We start from the raw sequence: 24,410 nt of genomic DNA on the forward strand, positions 1-24,410 counted from the left end.
GGGCGTGTAAGGGGGGGCGCCGGAGGCCTGTGGCGTGGGGGCTGGGCCCTGGTGCCGAGGGCGATCGGGAGACTTGGGCCGTTGAGGTATCGGCCCAGCACGAGCCCTTCAGACGCCTCTTGCCTTTTTCCCTTCGCAGGCGAAGCGGCGGACATGCTGGCCAAGCCGCTGACGCTCTCTGCCCCGGGGAAGGCTATTCTCCACGGGGAGCATGCTGTCGTGCATGGCAAGGTAAAGCGCTGGGCTGCGGCTGACAGCCGGACGATGAAAGGCCCTTCGTTTAGGGGCGGCCGTGAACCTTTTGCTGGCTGTTCTGCACAGCGTCTCTGCCCCCTCACTCACGTCTGGCTGTTTTTGTGTGCAGGCAGCTTTGGCTGTGGCCTTGAACCTGAGAACGTTCCTTCAAATTAGACCCAGTAATAATGGAAAGGTCTTAATATGCTTGCTTAATATTGGAACCAGTTTAAACTGGGAAACCGTCCGGCTCCAGACACTGCTAACGGCATTTTCAGGCAAGTGCTGTTAGAATAATGGAAGTGCATGTCCATATATTTTAAAATCATGAAACCCCTGGCTTCATCCTCTTTTCTGATGTGTGTCGGATCGCACCCCAACCGACTATTGCACTTTGCAGGTGCTTGGCAACCATCTCGTGTGTTAATGAGTGTTGTTGGTCAGTAGGTGGCTAGAAGCTACAGTAGGTTTAACTGATTAGGCTTCCCTCTCCCACCAAATCAGGTAGCTGGATTTACTAAGTGTATTCACACTCCCAGAGCCAGTGTTTTAACTGGTCCTCATAGTCCACAGGCAGCAGATGCGCTGGGTGAGACACAAGCGATCTGCGTCAGCAGGAGCTTGTTCCATCTTAACTGCTATGATTCTAGCATGCACCATTTAAAAGGGGACAGAATAAAGTCACTCTAGGTTAGCATGTAGGTGCTTTATCAGCAAACCCCAAGGGTCCCTGTAGTTCAGTGTCTTGTCTTGCAAAGCGTCCTGTACCAGTCACTTGTTGTAGAAATCTGTAATCACCTGCCTCCACACCCACCTATACTGTAAGACTTGTATGTCTTGTACCACACCTAGCACAAATTAATGTGCTTGGCTCTATATGAGTCAGAGATAGAGCCCTTTCCTGGTGTTTCATTTATGATGTTGCTGTGGGTGATATGAAAGAAGCAGTTCTTCAGTGTAGCTGGTGGTTTCTTCTCTCCCCCCTGCCCCCAGTAATCAGTTTGTGCGCTGAAGCATAGCGGCAGCTGTCTTTATTCTATTTAGTGTTACTGGACATGCCATTCTTGTAAATATCTCATTCTAATTTGAAACAATGTTTTTTAAGCTTTCTTTGTAAATGAATAATTCCACCACTGATTGCTTTCCTAGATGGCTTGGATGAATCTAAATGCCCCAGCCCAGAACAAATGGATGCACTGAAAGAGTTCGCAGGAATCACTACTGGACTTTCAGCCACTGAGAGCCTTGGTACCCTTGCATTTCTCTATCTGTACCTGTCTATTTCAGCTAAATATGGGTAAGAACATAGTCCTCCTCAGAAATGAATGCAGTATCCTAGGTGTGCATGGTTCCTGTTAAATTTCTATTCTAATTTCTTGTGAAATTACAGATCTCTGAAACTAAAGGAGGGAAACTTTCCTTTGTGTTCTTAGGCTCTTATCTTGTTGGTAACTCTGAGGTGAAATAGCTAAATTGTGCTGAGTGGGTTGGAAATCAGCAAGGATATGCCCAAAACATGATTAGTCATAACTGAGAAATAGTGCTAATCTTCTAAATGTGGTTAACACAGCAGCTGACAATGCTACAAAGTACTAAAAGGGCTCTAGAAATGTGATCAGCTGTACGTACTAATGATCTCAGCTGTAGCAAGAGAAACACAATCCTGAGCTCAGTTATGGCAGTGAAATAATCAAATATTGAAGCATTGTACAGGTCTCTAGCTACATAGGGCTTCATATCACAGCTGCTCTGAACATCTTGGTGATAGTAGGAGTTGAGCTGTGATCAGCCTATTCTAAAACCACATGTCCTTCCTGCTTTAGATAATGCAAATTCTCCTTTGCTTTTAGCAGTAGGGAGCCTATTACACACAAATATGCAGTTCCAGTTCTATCAAAGAGAGGACAACAGTACAGACACTAGCCAACTTATTACAATAGTAAAATGTAAACCTACTGTTACTGATGTGGGATCTTAAAATGTTTTAAAAATATATTTCCAAAAATCTGAAGGGTATATTTATGGTGTTCTATTAATAAATCACGCCTAGCACTGGGATAAAAACCAATGGAAATGAGAAATCCAATTTAGCTAGGCTTTCTTCTAGCACAATGGATTTGCAAAGCTGCTCAGCAGTGCTAGCTGAAAGTTCAGGAGGCCCATGTCTGTCATATACTTGTGTATATGCTGACACCACCAGTTGGCTGGTGGTGTGATCACAGCAATTTTAGTTTGCATCTGTTGCCTTTGATCTCCAGAATGTTACTGGCATTTTATGCAATGCATTTTAATGTGTTTCAGACAGATACCAAGCGTGGAGATAGTGGTGTGGTCTGAGCTGCCCACGGGAGCTGGGTTAGGCTCAAGCGCTGCCTATTCTGTTTGTTTGGCAGCTGCCCTGTTGACTGCATGTGGAGCCCTTGGCTGTCCATTAGAGGAGGAGAAGTCCGTCGTCGGGTAAAGCATCTGAAAAGTCTGTGTATCTTGGGTGTGTAGAATTGGGGTAGCATAAGGTTCCCTAAATCTCCAGTGAGAAGCAAATGAATGTTGCTTGTTTCTTAACTTCATATTCCTGTCTCTCTGAGCTGATGGCTTGAAGTTAGTGACCTAGTGTCAGGATACAAAATGTGATTCCAAGACATTACCTGTTAAAAATGTTCTGCTTTAGTGCCTGTAGCAATGACTTACAAGATTATGCAGGTACACAGAGCCGAGCAATGAGACCTCTGTCCCCTAATATATTTTTCAGCAAACTTCTATCTGTTCATACAACATACTGTGCTAGCAAAAATGCATCTTCCAAATTATACTGGGAGTGGTGTAAACATCTGCATCTCTTAACTGTAATTTGTAGTTTGGATGCAGTGTAATTTTCAGTTACAGTTTGAATGCAAAAGGGTAAGTGAAGCTTCAAGAGGTCATCTTTCATAGGGTCTTCACTTAACATTGAAGAAAAAAATATAACAAGATAGGTGAACTCATGTAAACTTAACACACATTCCTATATCTATGGAAGCCCCTTTATGGCCCTGTTCACCATCTTCCACCCTCTCATCAAAACGCACTTGTGCTGTGAGGTCTGTAAACTTGGATCTTCCCCTGAACCTGATTGAGCAGGTAAAGAATAAGACCATGTAACCGTTAACCTCAGCAACTGCACAAGAATGGCCATACTGGTCTGGCATGATCTCCCTTCTGTAGTCCTTGCCTTCCCAACCCATCAGCCCTCCTGTAGGGTCCCACCGTCTGTCCTTGTGTTTACTTAGGACAGCAATTGCCAGTTCACAAGGCTCCACTGAAGACACTACGTGGGCACAGGGGTGTGCCTGTGCCCATCCCCTGAGTTGCAGACAGAGGGACAAGGTGGTTATTTCTCCATAGAATTCAGTGTACATATGGTGCTGGAGGAGCAATAATGAACCTTTCTGATTTCTTCAGGAAGTTGTATCCGTTTGTCCTTTACAAGCTGCATGAGTAATGAGGCATTTGCCAGCAGGGCCTGGCGTTGTATTGCCCAGTAAATTATGCGTCAGTGCCAGTAGTCCTACACCTTGGTGACACCTTTTCTTCTTCCCTCTTTATCAGAGGGGGAGAATCCAGTTTAGAATTAGACAGAAGAGCCGTCAATGGTTAAGAAAATAATCCTGCTTGAGGAATAGTCACAGCCCCAAGCAGTTAAGGGACACCAGCCAAAAGTGTTTTGAGACCAGATGTTTGGCAGCATCCTTGTCAACTACAGTGACAAATGAAAAGTATCCTTGAAGTGCAATATCCTAGAGAAGGAGAGAAAAGCATCACTCCCAAGAATGCCCTGTGATGGGGCAGTGAGTAGTGATGAGTCAGGACTGGGATAGTTTGTGCTTTAGCCACAGGTTACACGTGTTGGCTTAACCTTCCACAGAAATATAATTTCTACTCTTCTTTCTCTTTCTCCTCTTGTAAAGGTCTGTGATTCTAATCCCCACTGCCAAACAGTGCAGTCTGTTCACAGCTGCATAATGCAAGGGCGAATATTAAAAGTTGCAAGTGAAGTAAGGAGCTGTGTGTGAAATGCAAGCTGTTCAGGCTCAGACACCTCCCAGTGAGATGAAGATCTCTGCATGAAGGGCAGACACGTGCTCTTTTGGAGAGCTGCATCCATTTACGTTATGGTGCAACACTTGATGCCGCTCTAGTTGGAATTGATTTTAATATTTCCATTATCGACCTTGATTTTTAGGCCTTAATATCTAACATTTCAAACTGCATTGGTCTCTCATATTTGGAACACAATGGAAGCCAATACAGGGTGTTTTTATTAATGACACACAGTATGCCCGTAACATGGCTCTTTAAAAAGTGGTGACTGAGCAGAAAAAGGCTTACATTTCATGTGCCTTGAGAATTGTGTCTTTAAATAAGAGGTATTAAGAGAATTTGGTGCTGGGCCAGAGAGTACTGGGATCAAGGGTCTCAGTTTAGCCACAGAGCAGTAGGCACTACTGCAATAAATAGTAGAGAATGGCCATTCATGAAACCACCTCCCCCTTACTCCATTACTGTGACTCTACCATAATGCTATGGGAGAGAAGGTATATCGGTCCCTACACTCGTCTGAATTCTTGGCCTCTTTTCTAGTAACTGTCAACAATGCTGACAGCTCTGACCATTGCTTGTGTGATGTAGGCTGCAGTCTGTCAGGATCCACCAACTCATTTTGTATACACCAAACACCGATCCGACACTACTGATCTGGATCAGTACCAGCAACCTACAGCTGAAGGTTCTATGTCTCCTTATGAGCCCTCCAGTCCTCATCACCCCACTCCACTCTATAAATACTTAGAACACATATACGCACACCCAGTCCATACACAGTGCCGTATGTTCTGCATGCTCAGCAAATTCCACAAACCCACCTTGTGCACTCAAAACTACTGCTCCAACAGACTAGTGCACGTTGACACTGATATTAATATCCGATGTCTCAGCATCAATTATAGTCTGTACAGTTCAAAGTTAGCTTTTGCTGCAGTGAGAATATGGATTTGACAGGTTTTTAGAGAACAAGGCCCAAAATAGGAATTACATGATAGGGGAGAAGCATGAACATCGATTTTGTGTAGGCATCATACAGTCTTTAATGTAACAATGAGAATAGTTCGTGAACCATACTGAAGCAAGGGACCAATACTGGGATCCCACCTGCTTCCTGGCAGTGTTTTCCTGTATCTCCCCACCCCTTGAGATCTCATCGGCAAACATCTCTTTATCCCTCTTATGCCTAAAGTCTCTTGATTTTTCTCACTGCTGTTTAATCCTGTGAAGCATTTTGGGATATGGATCATACAAACAACACTGTTTAAAAGTACTTGTAATTTGCTGTAATGCTGACCTGCTTTTAATACTCCCTTGCTGAAGGGCTGGCCTTTTTCGCTGCACATTCTAGTTAACGTTAATCTTCACCAGTGCATGACTGCCATTTTCCTCTCCTCTCCAACCTGTGTTTCACATCATGTACAAATAGTAATAATATATGGATTACAATACTGCTTTTAGGCCAGAGCCCCACTGTTCCTGGCACTATACAAACAGATAACTATGAGATGGTCTCTGCCAAGCAGAGTTTATAACTTAAATTTAAGATGAGACCACAGGTGGATGCAGCAGGCAGATGGGGACGCATGAGGAATAGTGCTTACTACTTCTCATTTCCCTAGCTGCTAGGGGGCTGTGATTGTTCCTCACGTAGAATGATTTTCTTAACCATTGACGGCTCTTCTCTCTCAGCTGGATTCTCCCCCTCTGAGGAAGGGGGAAGAAGAAAAGTGGCACTGAGATGTATGCCTACCGGCAAAGAAGCATATTAAACATCTAATTACAGTATCAGTGAGGAAAGGAAGTATTATCCCCATTCTTACTGATAGAGACCCAGAAGCCAAGAGTCCAATGTTATGTTCAAGACCACAGAAGGAGTCTGTCAGATCCAGGTGTTCCAGGCAGCCAGCCCTTTGCTTGCACTACTACACTGCCTTTTTCGGGTGGAGATTTAGCCAGACTCAGCAGTGACACACACAGCTCTGCTTGGAACCTTCCAGAACATTTCCTCACATGCTGCTTTCATGGTGCCAACACTCTGTAGCGGTTGCTGTGTTCATACTGATTCCATCTTGTGATTGTTAGAAGCAGATGCGCTTAAGTGTGTGGCTTAGATACGAAGGTGATGGTATCTTGGATGGCAGTGCTGCTTTTACTGGGCTGAGCACTACTTCATCCTGTTAATTTGTGTGGGGGTTCATTTCCCCTCCCCCGCGAGGTGTCCCCCTTGACATGCTGCACTTCAGTCTGCTCATGTGATTCCTGCTGCTCTTTATGGCTAGTGGACTCCTTGGTTCCTGTGGCATGTTGCCCACTTGTAGTAGTTTTAAACTGTTTTCTTGCCTTTCAGGTGGCCTGAGGAGGAGTTGGATTTAATTAACAGATGGGCCTTTCGGGGAGAGCAGGTCATCCATGGCAAGCCTTCTGGTGTGGATAACTCTGTAGCAACTTGGGGTATGTATTTTTCAGTCTCAGTCTATTCCTCTTTGGCTCTGAATACAGGTGCTGTCACTGTCAGAGTAGAAGAGGCCACTACTTGGGCATTGGGAATGATGGCTTTTCCAGTCCCCTTCGTACACTGCTGCATAGCTGGTGCAGGGAGATCGGATGGGATTTGCCCTGGGTACGATGGCTTTTCCAGTCCCCTTCGTACACTGCTGCATAGCTGGTGCAGGGAGATCTGATGGGATTTGCCCTGGGTACAATTCCTAAGTAGCACTTCAGCAAAGAATCCAAAGGGCCTCGCAGACTGCAGTGAATCTAAGTGGACTTTCAGTATGCCTCTCAAATCGCTCACAGCCCTTTATGCAGGGAATTTTGACTATATAAAAATGTGTCCAAAATCCATCCTGCAGACTGACTGTTCAACCCCAGCCTCTGTCCTCTTGGCAGACACTGGATTAGAGAGGGAAGAGCACAAGTAAAGCCTCTTCCCTACACCATCTTAGTACCAAATCCTCTTCTGTAGTTTTCCTCTGTGTTGTTGCCAGCCTGCTCTAGTAGAGACTCGCTGCTTATTGATGGCATAGAATGAAGGTAATGTTACCCCAGAATAAACCTCTCGTACATTAGCAATGTTAGTAATACTTTTCGCCGCCTCAGGAGGGAGAGAGACTGGTCTGTTGAACTGGAGGGGTGGGGGGAAGGAACCAGAAACTCCCAAGTTCTGATTCTAGCTTTGACCTTGAAGTCATGCTTTCTTTCTGTGCCTCTGTTTCCCTATTTGTAAAATAGGAGTAATGCCTCATAGGGGTGTTGGGAGGCTTAATTCACTAATCTCTGACTCACTATATGAATCTCCCTCGTTCACATTAATGCCTTGGAAGAGGAGCCCTCATGGAAATAACTGGAATTTACAAATTATGGAGCAAATAAATATAAATTTAAAAAAAAAAAAAATCTCGCTGCAGCATAATGCTTTGGAAAATGTATGTACTTGGTCACCTGTACCTTAGTCTTTATTATGTGCAAGTGTGCTGTGATGCTTTTTGCGAGAGCGTTTATTAATAATCAGACTTCATCACAGCTACTCCATCAAAACATTGGGAAGTGGATAATGAAGTAGCAAGCTTGCTGACTGGTGGGGTTCTGTTGGGTTACTAACAGTTATTCTTCACAAATATTCACACTCTGCGCTGAATCTGGTGTTTAATGTGTTTAAATCTACTCCAGAAGTCTTCATTTGATTCTTACTTCGTTATTTTAGACCAATGAAGACTTGATTCTAACCTAACTCTCTCCATTTGAAATCTCTTTATTTTCTATGGCCCTCAGTACAGGAAAGCAAAGGGTGAAGGCACCAAGTTACTCATATTTGGGCCAGATCTCCCACTGAAGTTAATGGAGCTCTGCCTGTTCACACCATCTGAGGATCTAGCCCATTGTTTTGCCTGTGCTTCTTGCAATTAACTTCTCATGCTGTAGGTTAGTTTCTGCAGATGAAAGACCCTATATACTTATTAAACGTATTATTTTCAGATGTGTTGCATACTATGACTATGTATGTATTTTACTTTAGGTGGAGTACTCAGATTTCAGTCAGGAAAAATCACATCATTGAAGAGGTAATATTAAAATTATATACACACCCAGAACATATCTGTATAGAGTTTATGGTCTAAAGGTATGAGAGTAACAAAATAATGCTGAACAGTATGAGTAGGAATCTTGCAGCCAGAACCCTGTATTGGACCTATCGGGTAGCTTTAATATCTTGAAAACCAGTTTTGTTGTCTTGGGTTGGAGAAGAATGAGGCCAATGAAATGTCTGGTTATTGTCTGAAGTTAGATTATAAGGCAAAAGTTCAATATTAATTTCATGGCCTTATAGGCAGCAGGATCAAGTCAGCTCCTAGCAGCAAATGACCTTCTAAAAGAACAAAACAAAACCACAATTTCTTGCATATTGAATTTTAGAACTGTACAAAAACCAAGCTGTAAAGCGAGAACAAATCCTGGTTCAGAATGCTCTCTATACCTCCAACCAATGAACTATAATCCAATGCCATTAAAATCTTTCACGGTGCATGAAATTGCTCTGTTAGCAGTTAGTCTCCGGCTGGCTGGTCTCACGAATGGTGTTTCAAAGGAGAGAGATTTTAGCTGAAAAACATGGATCTCAGTAAGCACGTTTGTCATATTTGTAGAACCAGAACAGTTGCATCAATGTATGTGTAACTGAGAGCACCGAGTCCCAACCCAGCAAAGCACTTGAGCACCTGCTTACTGACGTTAACAGGACTTCTCATGCTTAAGTATGTTGTTAGATTATGGTCTTAAATAGCCAGCCTGTTCTAGAGGGGTGATAGTCCAACAGCCAGACTGTCTACTTTGACCGAGATCTTCTCGATGCAGTAGAGAAGGGAAGCTCTCATGTTTTGGCTCCTTGATTCTCTGCTCGTCTTCATTCCAGACTAGGTTAGAGCAGTCTGTAGGTGAGATGGACCTAAACAAGAGGAGTCTAGAGTGCTGTGGTAAAAACCTGGCACCACCTTCAGATACATTTTTTAAAATGGAGGGTTTTATTGATTATACATTTTTAAATATTTAAATCCATACAGTAGCCTTTGTATTTTTTGGGCGCGAAGGGACAAATGGTGAGAAGCAAATTAACTTTGTTTGTGCTAAAATGATCAGCAGTGAAATAGTTAACCATGTTCACAATAAAACGGACACCATTAGACTTCAGAGCAGACAAATCAAAATGGCAGTTCACAGCTCTCAAAACTCTCAAAACACAGGAAGATGTCACTGCATCAGTTTACATTAGCCTCACATTTTCAAGTTTATTTTCATGATCCCAAGAGGTAGGCACTTTAAAAAGGTGGAGATTCTAGAGCCTAATTATGTAGCAAAGATTGTGGCTCTGGAATAGTGGAATACATTGGGTCCTGCCTGTACTTGTAGATTTTACATGCATTAAGGTTGTTTGACCATGACCTGAACGGGGGAGTAAATTTTTTGATGGATGTGGAATAAACCTTGGACATTACCCAGTTATCAAGAGGAAAATGAATTTCAGAATGTTTATTCTGTTTTCAGAGTGCCAACTCTAATGATCTTATTGACCAACACAAAAGTCTCTCGGAGCACCAAGATCCTTGTGGCAGGTGTCAAAGACAAGATCCTTAAGGTGCAGCATCTTTTTGGTTCATGACCGTGACATGGAAGCACATCTATTAATTGAGCCAACCCAATGGTAGCACGGCAGTACATTGATTGTTAGGGGGTGGGGAGAGTTGACCTGCACTTACGAGTAATCCCAGGATCCCTTCCATGGGGGGGTAGCAGGGTATGCATTTGCATGGATTTCTTGGAAGCTGTTAAGTGATATTACTATGTTGCTCCTGGCATTACTGCGGCATGAGCAGGGGGAAGAGAAAGGGCTCCCCACCCCCCACCCCCAAAAAAAAGAGTAGGTCAAAATACTCACTAAGGTGATGCGTTGGATATGACACTGACTGTAGAGTTTCTATGTCACTCCAGCCAAGTCAGCTTAACAGGACTCCTCCAGAAGTTGTCCCTATTATCTGGCTTTCTATGCTCAGTGGCGTGGAGTCTCGGCTGCTATGCAATTCTGATATAAAGGATTTATTTCTCATCATTCCCCATGATGAGCAGCTATTAATCCAAACTCTGTGCTAGGACTTCCCTTTTTTAACTAAAATGAGGACCTGGCCATGACCCTTCCTGTTGCAGTGACAAGCAGCTTGGTGAACCCCAAGCATTCAAAAACCATGTCTGGCTCGAAAGAATCAAGAGTCTCATTAAAACTCATGAGTTTTAAAAGACTATTTTTTCTTTTATAATTTGCCTTCGGAATTTTAGAACCTTTCGAGTTTTGTTTCCAGGCTTGTCTCTGCAACCAGAGGGCTAGAAACTTTTTTGGTGAAAATACCTGTTTTTCATTTTTAAAAAAAATAAATAAAAAAAAATCCCTAACTCTAGGAGCTTGGGGCTTTAAGAAAAATGCCAAACATCATTAGTCTCTCAACAAAATCACAAGAGTTTGCAACCCTGAAATACCCAACTTAACCCTGTTTCTCTCTTCTTTTCCTCTGATGCCCCAAATGTGACCAGCTTCTGCTTTAGATCCCTTATTGCACATGAATTGTCCAGCCTCAGAGGGCTTGGCCCACCTCCAGCACAATAGCAGTGAAGCCACGGAACACCACAGAGCTGTCTTCATGTCTCTCATTTTTCTTCTTGTCACAGTTTCCTGCTATAATGAACCCAGTGCTTGCCTCAATAGATGCAATTTCTCACGAGTGTGAAAGTGTTCTAGAAGCAATGGCTGTGAGTCCATCACAGGATTATTACCCTGTGCTAGAGGTAAGGGACTCTTTCGCCTGTATTTTTAGACACTGTTATAGTCGCACATCAAAACATCATTTAAAGATCATTAAGGTTGGGAGAGATTTCGATAGCAGGAAATGTTCAGTTCAGAGTGAACCACAACTTATATCTGCTATCATTAATACACTCCCTATGTCTGAAGTAGTTAAGGTACTGTTGCTACCTCCTGTATATAAAACTTGTTTGCTTTTATTCTTTCAGAGCCATACATTTCATTTCCCTTAGTTGAAGGGACACCGAGTTAGTTCAGAATCAAAATGTCCCCTTCCTTAGAATAGTTTGTGATTTGATGGCCAGTAGCTCTTTATAAAACTATCATTCTCATTACTGCCAAAGCCAATACGGAAGCACAAAACTCAGCAGCGGCCGTTTCTGATAGACTATTTAGAAACCAGCCCCCGCTTTGTGCTCGTCCTGTCTCCAGGCTCAGGAGAGCAGATAGCAATAATTGTGCCCAGAACTGTTTTGGCATTGATGCATGAAGTGAATAAGATCTGTGTTCATTTTGGCTCCATTCATAGCACGGGGAGGCTGTTGTGGAAACGACTTTCAAATTTAGACTTTTTTTTTTCCCCTCCATGCAAATGTACGGGGTAGTGTCCTCAGTGTTCTGATTATAATGAAGTAATTATTAGTTAGTGATGGGAAAACTTAATTCACCAACTGCATCTGTTGGGACATGTTTTATTATGGCCAGGTGGATGAACCCACATCTGGTATGGGAGCAGGGAGTCCCATGTGCTAAATGCTGAATGCTTAGGGTGCTCAGAAATAGAGGTGTTGATGGGACAGAATTCAAGCAACAAGGGACATAAATTGCAGTGACCTGCTTTATTGCAAGAACAGCTGGCTGCTGCTGCTTCCATTCCTGGAGGTGTTGATAGATAGCGAGGTGTCCTGTTTTTCTCTTCCCACCCACACACAACCTTTCCTCCTCAGTTGCAATAAGGAGTCACCTTTACTGGTGGGAATGCAGATGCTCTACCCAAGGTCAGTTCACAATCAGTTTTCACCAGGAGAGGTTTGAAAGCATAGCTTTTGTTTCCATCGCCCCTCATTTGTTTCTTGCTGTATCCGGTTGTGAAGGCTGGAGCATCCGGTGGAACAATGAGCAATCTGTCTCCCTTTGCAGTAGGGCCTTGCTGCCGTGGATGGAACAGTGGTGAACAGGTGGAGATGAGTGCATGTACCCGTCATGTCTGGGAAAGAGAAAGATATGGGGATATCGCAAGGCCAGACAGAGATGGTGTCAGGAAGTGAGCCTGGCAGATGGCTGAGGAACAACAAAGGCAGTGACAGTTGTGACAGGCTCAAAGTCTGGGTCAGAAAGAGCACTGAGGGCCATGGAGAACGAGTGGAAGGCTTGTGCTAACACTCAGGACTCCTGGATTCTCTGCCGCACGAATCCTGTTTGAATTTGAGCAGGTCACTTAAGTTTTCCATCTCAATGTCAGTTCTCCAGCCCATAAAATGGGGCTAAGGTTTCCTTTCCTGCAGAGGTGCTTTGAGACTTCCATTATTAGTGGCTGTAAACGCTGTGAGGTCCAAGGAGAGAGATGGCTATCTCAATGCAAAGTTGTGCCACGCTGTTGTCATGCAGCACAGTGCTTATTCAGAGCATAACGGTTGGCATTTTCTCCCTCACATTTTCATGCTGAGGCTCTCCTGTGCTACGCTACCACTCTCCATTCAGAGCCACTTATAGTGCTGTATAGTCTCATAGAGTACATTCCTTAGGAAAGAGAGATCTTCTGAGAGAGCTGTGTGCTGTCAAACCTGCAAATGGCTTTAGTGCGTGTCCTATGTGAGATGAGTTTGATAGGTCTCAGTCCAGTTCCCAAGGGCCTGTATCAAAATTAGGATTTTGCTTTTACCACTGCACCAAGATGGTAGAATGATTTTGTATGAAAGTTGTGTTCTGTGTAACGTAGTGGAGTGCTACCTAATGGTTAGACCAGGAGACTGAGTCTGAAGTCTGGGGTCTGTTCCCGGGTTTGGTACTGACTTGCAGTGTGACCTGAGACAATTCACTTCACCTCGGTCTTTCATCCGTCCAGCAGTCAAATGAAAGGAGGGTTGTGAGGTTTAGCTTGAAGAGTGCTTTGATATCCCCAGATAAAAGACAGGTCCTGTTTAAATTACGAGGAGGAGGAATGCTGCAGTAAGTTGGTTTCTGTTTGTCTTGTGTCTGAAGAGCCCACAGAGGCATGGTTGATGTATACATATCTATATTTTTTTTGACTGTTGCTGTAGCTGAAATGTGCAGTTCTGGACATCTTTGTACTTAAGCCGTTGAACTAGTCTACTGTGTCATAAGCTGTCATCTGACTCCTAGCAGATTTTGGATTGGAATATGACAGGTGTCTTGGATCATCATAGACAGCATTGTGCCCTGCACTCAGGCACATAGAGGCCCCTGGATGGACGTCTGTCCAATCCAGTGTAGGGAGCTTGCAGCGCATACATGCTAAACACTGCTGGCTAATCCATCTTCCCTCATTTATCTAAAGTACGTTGCAAATTGGTGTGTGTGTGGGGCGGGGGAATATTTTTGCATCATCCAATACCCACATAGTGTTTACAGGAGACCTATGCAGGGCTGGATAGGGAGCCATGGTGATTGACACCTTCCATGCTGTCCTGTAGCTCCTAGCTCTGTGTAGTCAAAGCATCATCCGAAGGTGAGCCACTAACTGCAGCCTGTGCTTATCAAAAGTCAGGTGGAGGCACGGCAGAGGCTCGTCATGGCACTGTGTGAAGAGACTGGCCCTGGGTATGGAAGAGAGCAAATCTCTCAAAGAACATAGTATACTTGGCCTGCTGGCTTTTCAGCTGGTCCCTAGTTAACATCACCTGTGGCTGCCAGCTGCTCCTCTCTGCTACATTATGTCACTGAATCATGGCCCTGTTCTGTGTAAAACCTTAAGGCTTCAGGATTTTGTGGCTAGCAAACTCTTACTTCCAACACGCCCCATTCTGATATATTTGAAAGGAAGGACAATCTTGTGGTTAAGGGAATTCTGGGTTCAGTTCCTGACTCTGCCACAGACCTACCATGTGACCATGGGCAGGTCACTTAACCTCTCTGTTCCTTAGTTCCCCATCTGTAACATGGAAATGATGATCATTCCTCTCTCCCACGCTCATTTGTCTGCCTGTTTAGACTGTAGGTCTTCCGGGCAAGGTCCGTCTCTTCCAGAATGTGTGTTTGTACAGCATCTAGTACAGTGGGGCCCGATCTTGGTGGGGGCTTCTGCGTACGGTCGTAATACAAATCATTCTTTCTGTGGTGGTCTCAGGTGGCAGATGGATCCAGTTCAGAGCCAGAATGGCTAGTGTGACTGGCTAGAACTAGCAAGGGGAGGTGATGGGTGGGTTGAGCTTAATTGGGGCTGGGACTGTTGTTCTGGCTCAGGCTGCTCAGTCGCTGCCCACCGACCTGACCTGCTAATTATAACTTGTGCCCATTCATGTACACTTAACATCCTATGTGTGGGCTTCTAGTGCTGCTTTAAGAAATTTCCTCTCTCATCCGCTCTTGTCTCATTAGCCTGTTTTTCAGTGCTCTGCTGGTAATGGTCTGTGCCTTGTCTACGGCAGCATTTCAGCCAGCTGCTCCTTTCCAGTTAACTCCTTTAATTCTTAGCTTCCATTTTCTTAAACAAAAAAACCCCCTCACTTTATTCTTGTAATTTTTAAATGTCAATGTGCGCGTGTTTAGTTAGTTCTGTGCTAGCTGCCAGGTCAGCCCTGTGCTGTAACGTTCCGTGTCTGTAAGGCAGGCGCACTATGGGCAGTGCAGGCTTCCCCCATCAACGTGCTCCAGCCAGTGTGTCCAGCTCATCTCTGGGACTGCTCATCTCTGGGGGAAATTGAGTCGTTCAGTCACCATGGCCTATTCAGTCCTTGGCCTCTCTGAAGCTGCCATTCATGCTTGGTTTTGTGGTATTGGATACCTGTGCTCTGGAAGTGGACTTAGTTTCTCCAACTCATATATTAAAGGACACTGAACAGTTGTTGGATTGTGATAACTTTGGACCCAGATTGCCAGGGGCTGTATTTGAACTGCACAATAGAGGTGAAAGGGCCTGTATCCTGTTACCAATCTCCTGGGCCATTCATGCCTCCCTGCCACAAGCAACTAACTGTAGTAACAGCAGGATTTGGACGTGAGTAGTCCTGTAGTTATTGCAATATCCTGGCCCGCTGGAGACCTGCGTGAGAGAGTAGCCTCAGGGTTCTGGCTGCTTGCATTAGCTGGGCTTGTGAATGCTGTAGAAATCCTCTCTGCTTTGGAAAAAGGCTTGCTTTGTACTTCCATAGCCACAGATGGTCCCAGAATGGAGGACTGCAGGAAACGTGAAAGAGCGTTACTTGGATTGGCCAACAAATACCTAGAGTAACTGCCTCATGCTGGGGGAAGCCCCTTGGTCTGGGTCCTGGATCTCTGCTCTGCAGTGGGGGGAGAAGTGCTGTATGATACAAACAAGTGAGATTTTGATGTTTATCACTGCCTTGGCAGTGCCACTTTATGTCACTGGAGCTGGATGGATTGCAGAATCGGCCAGGAATGGGAGAGATCCCAGCACGATTCCTTTCCCACAGCTAGAGAAGGATTTGTACAGCGTCCTGTTCGGTGCATGCATAGCAGGAGTGAGAGGAAGCAGGCCAAGAGTATTGAGGGCTGAAGTTCACCGTGACTGCAGTGATGGCAGCTCTCTGTGCCCTCTGCTTCCTTTGGCGCCTCTCTCTTTTTTTTTTTTTTTAAGACGTTATAAAATGAACTGATCTGTGCCCGCGCAGTAGTCAGTGAGGGAAGGAAGAGGGAGCAGGGCTAGACGAGAAGCCTGAGGCTGCTGGTGGGCTCGGTCTCATTGTTCAGCCTTATGCTGTGTCTCAGTAAGATGTGTCAGTCTGTCAGTGACTTCCTAACAGGTCGCTGTACACAGTACAGCTCTGCTTGCAGGCGCCTTGGAATAGCAACCTCTCTCACTGGAACAGAGACATGTTCTGGAGGATTGAGATCCAGAGCTGTCCTTAGGGGACAGCAAATCAGGGTGACTGCTCTGGGCCACATGCTTTGGGGGGGCCCTGTGGGCTGGCGCGATTGGCCGGCACCACGTGGGCAGTGTGTGAACTGCTGGCTGGGGGAGGCTAACCCCCAGCCCCGCCCCTTCCACCCAAGGGAGAGCGCGCTGGGAGGGAGAGCGCGCAGTGGCACTGCTGCAGCATCTCCCGCCCCAGGAAGGCGGGCTGCGTGGCCCCAGCCCCCTGGAGACCAGCGGTGCTGCCAAAGTGGGGTCCGGGGGGAGTGGAGTGTGCGTAGGGCCACGCCTGGCTGTTTGGGGGGAGACAGTCTCCCTTACCCACCCAGCCCCGGTGTGGCCGATCCTGGAAGTGTCTGATTCGTCACTTCTGCCCTGGGCGCTGCACCCCTGCTAGGGCCGGACCTTCGATCCATGTGGTTTTGTTGTCTTTGCTTTGTTTTAAGGAGCTCTTCGATATAAACCAGCATCACTTAAATGTGATTGGAGTTGGCCATCCCTCACTGGACAGCGTGTGCCGAGTGACCGCCACGCATGGGCTGCACAGTAAGCTGACTGGCGCTGGAGGAGGTGGCTGCGCAATCACTTTGTTAAGACCAGGTCAGGAATCCTTAATTTACTACTAATCATTTAAATCTCTTCCTTTTATGTTGCCATAGAGACCTAAAGGGGCACTGTCGTAACAAAACAGCCTCGTCAGCACCTACATTTTTTTTAAACCGATTTAAAAAAAAATTAAAACCTAATTTTGTTCTTTGCTATTCATAGAACTGTTTTACATTTCTCCAGCCGAGCTTGTGGAACTGGTTGAGTCATTTTCACTTTACTGAGACTGGTGGGAGCTCTGAGTAGATGGCTGGCAGAGCGGGGCCTTTACTATCTATGTTCAGTGTCTGTGTGCTGCTGAAGTGCCCTTGGGTGTCATACCCTAAAAACGTGTCACTGCATCTTAACTGTATGGGAAATAGGTTTGTTGGGCTCTTTCACCTGTGTGTGTTAGGTGAGGGATAGACTAGCGGTGCAATGTACTGGAGATTGTCCATGAACCGTGTGTGTACTTCTGCCCTCTACTGGCTGGAATGAAAACTGCCCAACTGTTACATAGACCCTGTACTTCTAAGATTTTCCTTTAGCTCACTTGGTGGGGTTCTTCTTTTGGAGCAGAAAGATCTGAGTGTGATGTATAGTAATAACTGTGTAAAATCTATCATGGTCATGAACATGGTAGAATAGTGGTTTTCAACCTGTGGTCCGGACCCTGGGGGGTCCACAGACTCTAAGACTTCCAAAGGGGTCCACATCTCCATTCAAAATGTTTTGGGGTCCGCAGATGAAAGACGGTGGAAAACCACTGTGGTAGAATATCTAGGCAGGGACACTTGCACTGGTTTACTTACTAATTTTAAATGGGAATGTCCTATTTAAAGGGCAAAAAGGATGTATGTATAGACTGAAAATGACACATCTCCGCACCTTTAGAATACCCCTCCATCATAGTGGGACCCTGAGACACTTGGCATACTAGCAACTACTGGATTCTAAAGTGCCCATTAATGTCTCCTACCAATGAAAACTTAAGTCAAACCTAATGGTAAACTGGCTGCTCATTAATGTAAGAAGGAACAGATAAAATGTACCCCTATATGCCCCCACCCCAAACTTAGGACGTTCGATTCCTTTTCGTGGCGATACCATTTAGTCCATATTAAACATGCAGCAAGGCATTTCCATCTCCCACTGGTGACCAAGCTGAACTTAACTGGCTGGTGTAACCTCCTTCCTGGCAGACACAGACCCATTGATGGTGGAAGCAGCCAGACAAGATCTCAGTGCCTGTGGATTTGAATGCTGGGAGACCAGTATTGGGGCTCCTGGAATATGTCTTCATTCGCTGTCATCTTTGAAAGCAGAAGTTCTGCACGTCTTTAATGAGGTTTAAGATGACATGGACTTTGACTGTACCCTGCCTTCCTGCCCCTGCAAGTTCAGAGCTTCTTAACTCTTCACCGGAGTGGCCACCCATGGTGCCGAACACACTACAGAGTTTAGCTTACGTTGCCAGTCTGAAATATTTTGTCCCCTTTTCCATGTCTGTGGAAGTGTTGTGAACTGAGACACTGAACCGAGTTCAGACCTGGTGTAACTAACTGGGCAGCTCCACTGAAGAAAGTGGAATTATTGCTCTCACCTACCCTAGCTGTGGGTCTGGCCCTGTGTCTCAACCTTGAAGCTGGATCTTGAATTTACTTATAGTATAAACACTATAATGTTAACGGCGGGCACAAGAGGGAGGGGCGTTAACCCTGGTGTCCTGGCCAACTTCCAGCTTGAGTAATTATGTGTTTTACCTCCCTTCGATGCATAGTGGGGTATCCTCTTCGCTTCGCCTGCCTCTTGAGGCCAAGGTGAGGCTGGAGTAGTTAGTGTGCACAGAGTACTATGAGAGTTTCTGGTGAAAGGCACCACAGAATGCAAAGCATGAGACTGCTCCGGTATTTCTACTAATGCTGTTAGAGGCACTGCTGAGATTTAAAAAAATTAAATGGCTCTTACCTGTGTCACTAATTGAATCTCAGATAATTAAAGATGAAGAAAGTGAAATTCTAATACTTTGCCCCATTTTTTAGTTTCCGTTAGCACATCCCTTCTCTGTCTAGGCTGTTACATTAGCCTCCATAGCCAATTGTCTGAGCAGGCTTGCTGTTTGTAGTCTCACGGTCTGGTTCTCACATTAATAACACCACAAAATCTGCAGGAAGATGTTTACAGCCAAAGGCACTTTTCCTTTATTTTAATCTCATGTCAGTATTTCTATTCATAGTAGATTTGTTCGAATCCCTGGGTTTTTGTTTTTCAAACAGTCTAAACGTTGGTCCCAAATGCGGGATGTTAAGGACACGTTCCTTTGGCTGGGAATGTAGAAGGTTATGTCAATGGATATCTGTTACTAGTCATCCTTCCTTAATGCCACTTACTGGAGTGGGGTGCCAGAGGAGCTTGACCCATAAAGTAAATCAATTTCCACAATATTTTTGCAGTTTCTTAATTGATGCTAACTCTAGTCAAGTGATCTACTTCTCCAGTGCAGAGTCAGCATCTCTTCCATTACTTGTTTGGTAGCCTCCAGTTTTGGAATGGGCTGTTGTCCTTCACCCCTCAACTTCCATACCAGACACTTCTGTTATGTAGATAGTGTCTTAATCAACAAATTGACACTTGACTGTGTTAAATGTAGATTGCAGCATGCATACTAGAATTAGCACCCTCCTCCCATTGCTTCTATATTGAGCCCTGGCTAGATAAGAGCTGTGTGGATGCCATTCACAATTGTAGTGCCATTCAGCACTGGCAATTGGCACTGTTGAAAAAGCTCCTTTCCCTTAATGCCCTGGTTAAGCATTCCCAGCAGCCGTCCGTGTGGAGAGGACAAAAAGTCTAGGTTGCTTTCAACTGTTTTAGCACAATGGGTTACAGAGCTGCCAATGGCTGGGGGAAGAAGGAGGGGACTTCACAAATTGTTATGCAGTGCAAATGGTGCTGCCTTTAGCATCTCCTACTGTGGGTTTTCTTGCTTTTTCAAGGGTTCCAGATGCTGTTTCACAAGACAGTCTGTTTCTTCAGTGCAGCGTGAGCTGGATGGACCCACTAACTTGTTTTAGGGCCTGTCTACACGGGGAAATGTACTAGCAAAATATTCCAGGTACGCCTCCACATGGGGAGCCATAATGGTATAACTACAGTGCATAATTATACAGATGGAGACTAGTAAATGTCCCCGTGTAGACAAGCCCTTAGACTTCTGGGATATCTTTTATATGTAACAGCTTTGCTGAATGTCCTAATATGTAATCAAATAATGTGTATCCACCCCAAGAAAATCTCTGTTCTCCTGGAACCAGGGTATGTGACCTGTCCTATTAGGCTTGGCAGAAAATTTTTTTTCACTTTTTGATAATTTTGGCACCTGACACTGATGTATGTATGTTTGTTTGTTTTTTAAAGCATTTTTTAGACTTCTCTTTTTCATTTTATTTGCACAGTTGCAGAAAATTATGCAGGGGGTCAGGTAATTATTTGGTTATGATAGGTGCTGAGAATCAAAAAGTTAAAGCTGTGTATAACTGTTAAAACACAAATCGTCAACATCACGTGTCCAAATATACAAAGTAAATATCCTTAAATTAAACTCTCAAGTAGCACTTTTCTTACTCTGCCATCTGTAAATTTTGATTATCAATGGAAATATTTTTGTCAATTTGTGTGTATACAATGAAACTGACATTTATCAATAAAATCTAATCTTTCCAAGTATATCTGTCTTGCCTCTTATGTGCTCATGGAGGTGTGGATCCATCTTGCATCTAGGCAGAAATGATTTGATCATACAATTTCTTTTTAAGTGTTGTAAAAAAATAACCTTGAATTCAGTTCCTTTCCACCATCACCTCCCTCCCCTTGCGCCGGCGCATCCCCCCCTGCCCCCCCATAACTTTCTGCATTTAAACTTGTCTCACTGGCATAGCACGGGCCTTTTGCAGCTAATCCAGGGCTTGAGAGGCAGAGGGCGGTTGTAAGCTTCCTCCTAATTCCCACTCTTCTGTGAGTCTTCCCCCAGCTCCTATGTGTGTGTTCCGATTTTTCATTTCATGTGATTCTAGTGCTGGAGCCTGTGGTCATCTCTCCAGCCACTGAGCAGTCACCATGCCAACGGCCCGTGCTATGCCTGGAGAGGCTTGCCTCTTGGCATGAGCCCATCTTGGCTTTCCATGCCCAATCCCCGAGTGCCAGTTGAGGGGTCTGTCTCTGATGCAGTTATCTTAGCATGACTCCATATTAGCCACCAAAGAGCCATCTGATGGTAACCTTCAATTACTGGTAACCTGAGCTAGATATTCAAAGCAGCAGCCTAGATATGGAAGCCTTTAATTCCTGTTACTGTTCTTCTCAACCATTCAGTTTCCCTCTCCTTTCCCTCACTAAATAAATGAGAGCAGTGAGTGTGACACCTCCATTTCATCCTCTGGCTCTTTGTTACCCTAGCACAACACCTCCGCCGTGGCACTCAGTCCCAGACAAAACAGAGCCCTCCTGCTCGGGAGGAATCTATCTGACCTCTGGCATCTCAGTGAGCAGATTTTCAGCCTGTCTTTAACTGGGCCTGTGTTGCATCTGACTGTCGGTTGGTGAGATTAAGATGTTCAAGTGACAAAGGACCTGATTGGCTACAGCCGTGAAGTGTAAGTGACTTGAACTGTGCTTGTATGTCAGCAGAGTGCAGGTTTGTGCTATAGTATTTAACATTTGCAAGGGCAGATATCTCCCCCAGGAGCCACATCCTCCTCCCCGAGAGCAGCTGCCGCCTCTTTATGTGAGGTAGCAATGGAAACCATCACCCAAGGTGGCCAAATGGGGAACAGTCTTCTAAATTGATTATTTTTTTTGATCCAGTATCCAGCTCTTTGGTGCCTTCTCTTTTAGGGAAAGGAAAATGGTCCCTGGAATGATGGAAGAATTTCTAGAATTATTTGTATTACCACAGCGCCTAGGAGCTGATCGCTTACTACGGAATGATCAATGCTGACGATGGCTACTGTGCTCTCAGCCTTCAAGATGGGAGCAGACAGCCTCTCAGTGTGTTTGAAAAGCATTGTGCTCTTTACAGCCATCAATTGCTTGAACGCTTTTCTGTTGCTGACCACAAGGGGGCAGTGGAGACCCACTCTTCTGCAATGCTGTGAGCCTGTGCTTCCATCTGGCCTGTGTTCGAAGGTCGGGGCCTTGGACAGTGGCTGGGAGGCACCTTTGGCATAGAAGATACTGGGGTCTTGCTCTGCAGTACAGCTTCTCCGTCAAGCTCTGATAGGTCCCCTTAGAAACTGTTAACAAAGAGATCAAATTTGCTTATGCCTCTCAGCCTGTTTGATTTGACGGGCAAATTGTGCCTGGAAGCAGGGCAGTGAGTTATCTGTGCCAACAGCGGGGCCATAATTGCATAAGTCAGCAGCTGGAGCCAGTCCCAATTTATTAGAAATAAGCATGGATTTAACAACCGGCCGCACGTGCTGTGTCTTTTTTTATTTTATTTTATTTTATTTTAATCTTCCTCTCTTCTTCCCCCCCCCCCCCCCCCCACGGTTTAATCACCAGAACCCACAACAAATAGCATGATTGACGTTGGAGGCGGTTTTCTGCTTGCTTTTCACAAATGTTCTGTCCAAATAGGGTGGATAAATCTTTTCAATTGCAGTTACATTTACACTGGGTCTCACCCAATTAATTAATTATACACCCCACTAATTACATTGAGGAGTAAACTGAGTCAGAGAGGATAAAGTGATTGGTGCTGACTTGGATTAGCAAGAGGCAGGCATAAAACCCAGAAGTCTTGCTCCACTGCCCTACCCACAAGCCAGCGCTGCCTCCATGGATCTCTTACAGCTGTCCTACACACCTGCTTAAAAGTTCCTGCTGACATTGGCTCACTGTTGTAAAGCGGACAGGTAAGAGGCTCAGAACAAGGCAGCATTTAAACAGCTGCCCCCTGTAGTTTAACACTTAGAGCATTTGAAGCGCAAATTACATTTTGCAAGTGTGTTTTTTCCCTCCCATTGCCCCATCCTCTCTGCCTTACCTTGCAGCAGGTCTCCCCAGCAAAAGAGTAACCACTTCATATATTTACTTATTTTTTTGCCACATCTTTCCCTTTTTATAGGCTCATTTTACAGATGTGTAATGGAGCAATGATTTCCGCTGAAGGATTAGCGTGGTAATTTGGCTAATTTTTCTTGAGCTTCATTTTTCACATTAGGAGCTTTGCAAAAAGACTAACGATCCCAGCTTGGCCTTTTAATAGCCAGAGCAGGGAGGAAAGGTTGGAGTCTACACTCCATCCTGTTGCAGAGGAAAAGAACATGTAACAATCTTTCAAATCGCTTCTTGCTTGGGTAGCTTTTGGCTTGGCTGTTCGTTCGGCATCTGTCTGGGGCCGCATGGTGGTCTGGTGTCTAGGAGGTTGGGTTGTGAGATTTGGGTTCTAATCCTGCCTCTGCTATTGGACTTGCTATGTGACTCTCCACCTCCCCGTTTCTGCTCTTGCTGCTGTTCTTATCTGTCTAGGATCTTCAGGGCAAGCACTCTGTCTGTAAAGTGCCTACCACCCTGGGGCCTGGATCTTGGTTGGGAGCTGCAGGCGCTAACGTAATGTAAATAAGTTCTTACTAGCAAAATGCTTTAGCAAAAAGGGCTGAGACTCCTAAAGAAACATTGCATCCAAACTCTGCAGGGATTTCATTAATATAAACTATACCAAGGGTTTTTTCCTCTAAGTGGATCAAATGTGTTGAGATATAGCTGTATTTCCTGACGGGTGCTGTGCATATTATCTACTTTTACTGTTTTAGCCAAAAGGATGCTTTTCAATCTAATATCAGCATAAAATAAGACACTTTGTCAAACCTTTCTTTAAACCCCCCCCCCTTGCTTCAGGAAACTTCTTTGATATTTAATGCTCTGTCTTGCTGATGGGATGAATCCAGAGCTCATGGAGTGATGCCATGCAGCTGTGGGAGGGGAGTGAGTGGGCAAAGACAGCCGAAATGCATCATAAATCCTCAGGGAGGGGGAACTTTTTAAAAAGTGACTGCAGAGACTTTGAATCTCAGACTCTCCCTTTTGTAAATCATTGTTCACTATCGTTCTGCCTGCAGGGAAAATGTTATGAAATGTCTGGTAGATCGAGCTGGCTGGCCAGAAACCTTAAGGGATGACCTTGTAGCTAAAGGCATGCATGGAATAAAATACCTGCCTTCTGTTCTCACTCCTAACAAATCTGCTGTCTACCTCTCTTGACTTTCACTTGGGTAGGAAATCTTTTACAGCTTCAAAAGCAAGTACTGCTGCTGTGAGAGGGGCTTTGATTCAACCCCGGTGGGTATTCCTTAGCACTTCACGGGGTGCCTTCCGGCAGTAGATTTTGACAAACCCAACTACAGTGAGGAAGCTGCAGCAGTCCCCGCTTACAGAGATGGGGACACTGAGGCATGGAACTAAAGGCCCTGATCCAAAGCCCATTGCACTTAATGGAAGGATTCCCACTGGCTGCAATGGGCTAAGTGATTTGGGCAGGGAGTCAGACAGAGCTGGGACAAGAGCCCGGGTCTCCTGCCACCAAAGCATGTGCCCTGTATCTGGACTGCTGCC

General features: G+C 45.0%; 1 protein-coding gene across 2 annotated transcripts in view; it reads left to right on the top strand.

Moving 5' to 3' along the window:
* Positions 1-33: 33 nt before the first annotated feature.
* Positions 34-24,410, top strand: part of MVK (mevalonate kinase) — a 49,741-nt gene continuing 25,364 nt past the window's right edge. The window contains exons 1-10 of one of the 2 annotated variants that reach the window (XM_074973140.1): positions 34-231; positions 365-512; positions 1,384-1,531; positions 2,536-2,691; positions 6,662-6,765; positions 8,330-8,375; positions 9,853-9,943; positions 11,026-11,142; positions 16,658-16,811; positions 17,999-20,490. In XM_074973140.1, coding sequence (XP_074829241.1) covers positions 154-231; positions 365-512; positions 1,384-1,531; positions 2,536-2,691; positions 6,662-6,765; positions 8,330-8,375; positions 9,853-9,943; positions 11,026-11,142; positions 16,658-16,811; positions 17,999-18,150 — 1,194 coding nt within the window. In that variant the 5' untranslated portion in view covers positions 34-153 and the 3' untranslated portion in view covers positions 18,151-20,490. Of the gene's footprint in view, positions 232-364; positions 513-1,383; positions 1,532-2,535; positions 2,692-6,661; positions 6,766-8,329; positions 8,376-9,852; positions 9,944-11,025; positions 11,143-16,657; positions 16,812-17,998; positions 20,491-24,410 lie in introns of those variants that run through there. The other variant, XM_074973141.1, reaches the window with a different exon arrangement.

Source organism: Natator depressus, chromosome 15, assembly GCF_965152275.1.
Source record: "Natator depressus isolate rNatDep1 chromosome 15, rNatDep2.hap1, whole genome shotgun sequence".
Taxonomy (NCBI): Eukaryota; Metazoa; Chordata; order Testudines; family Cheloniidae; genus Natator; species Natator depressus.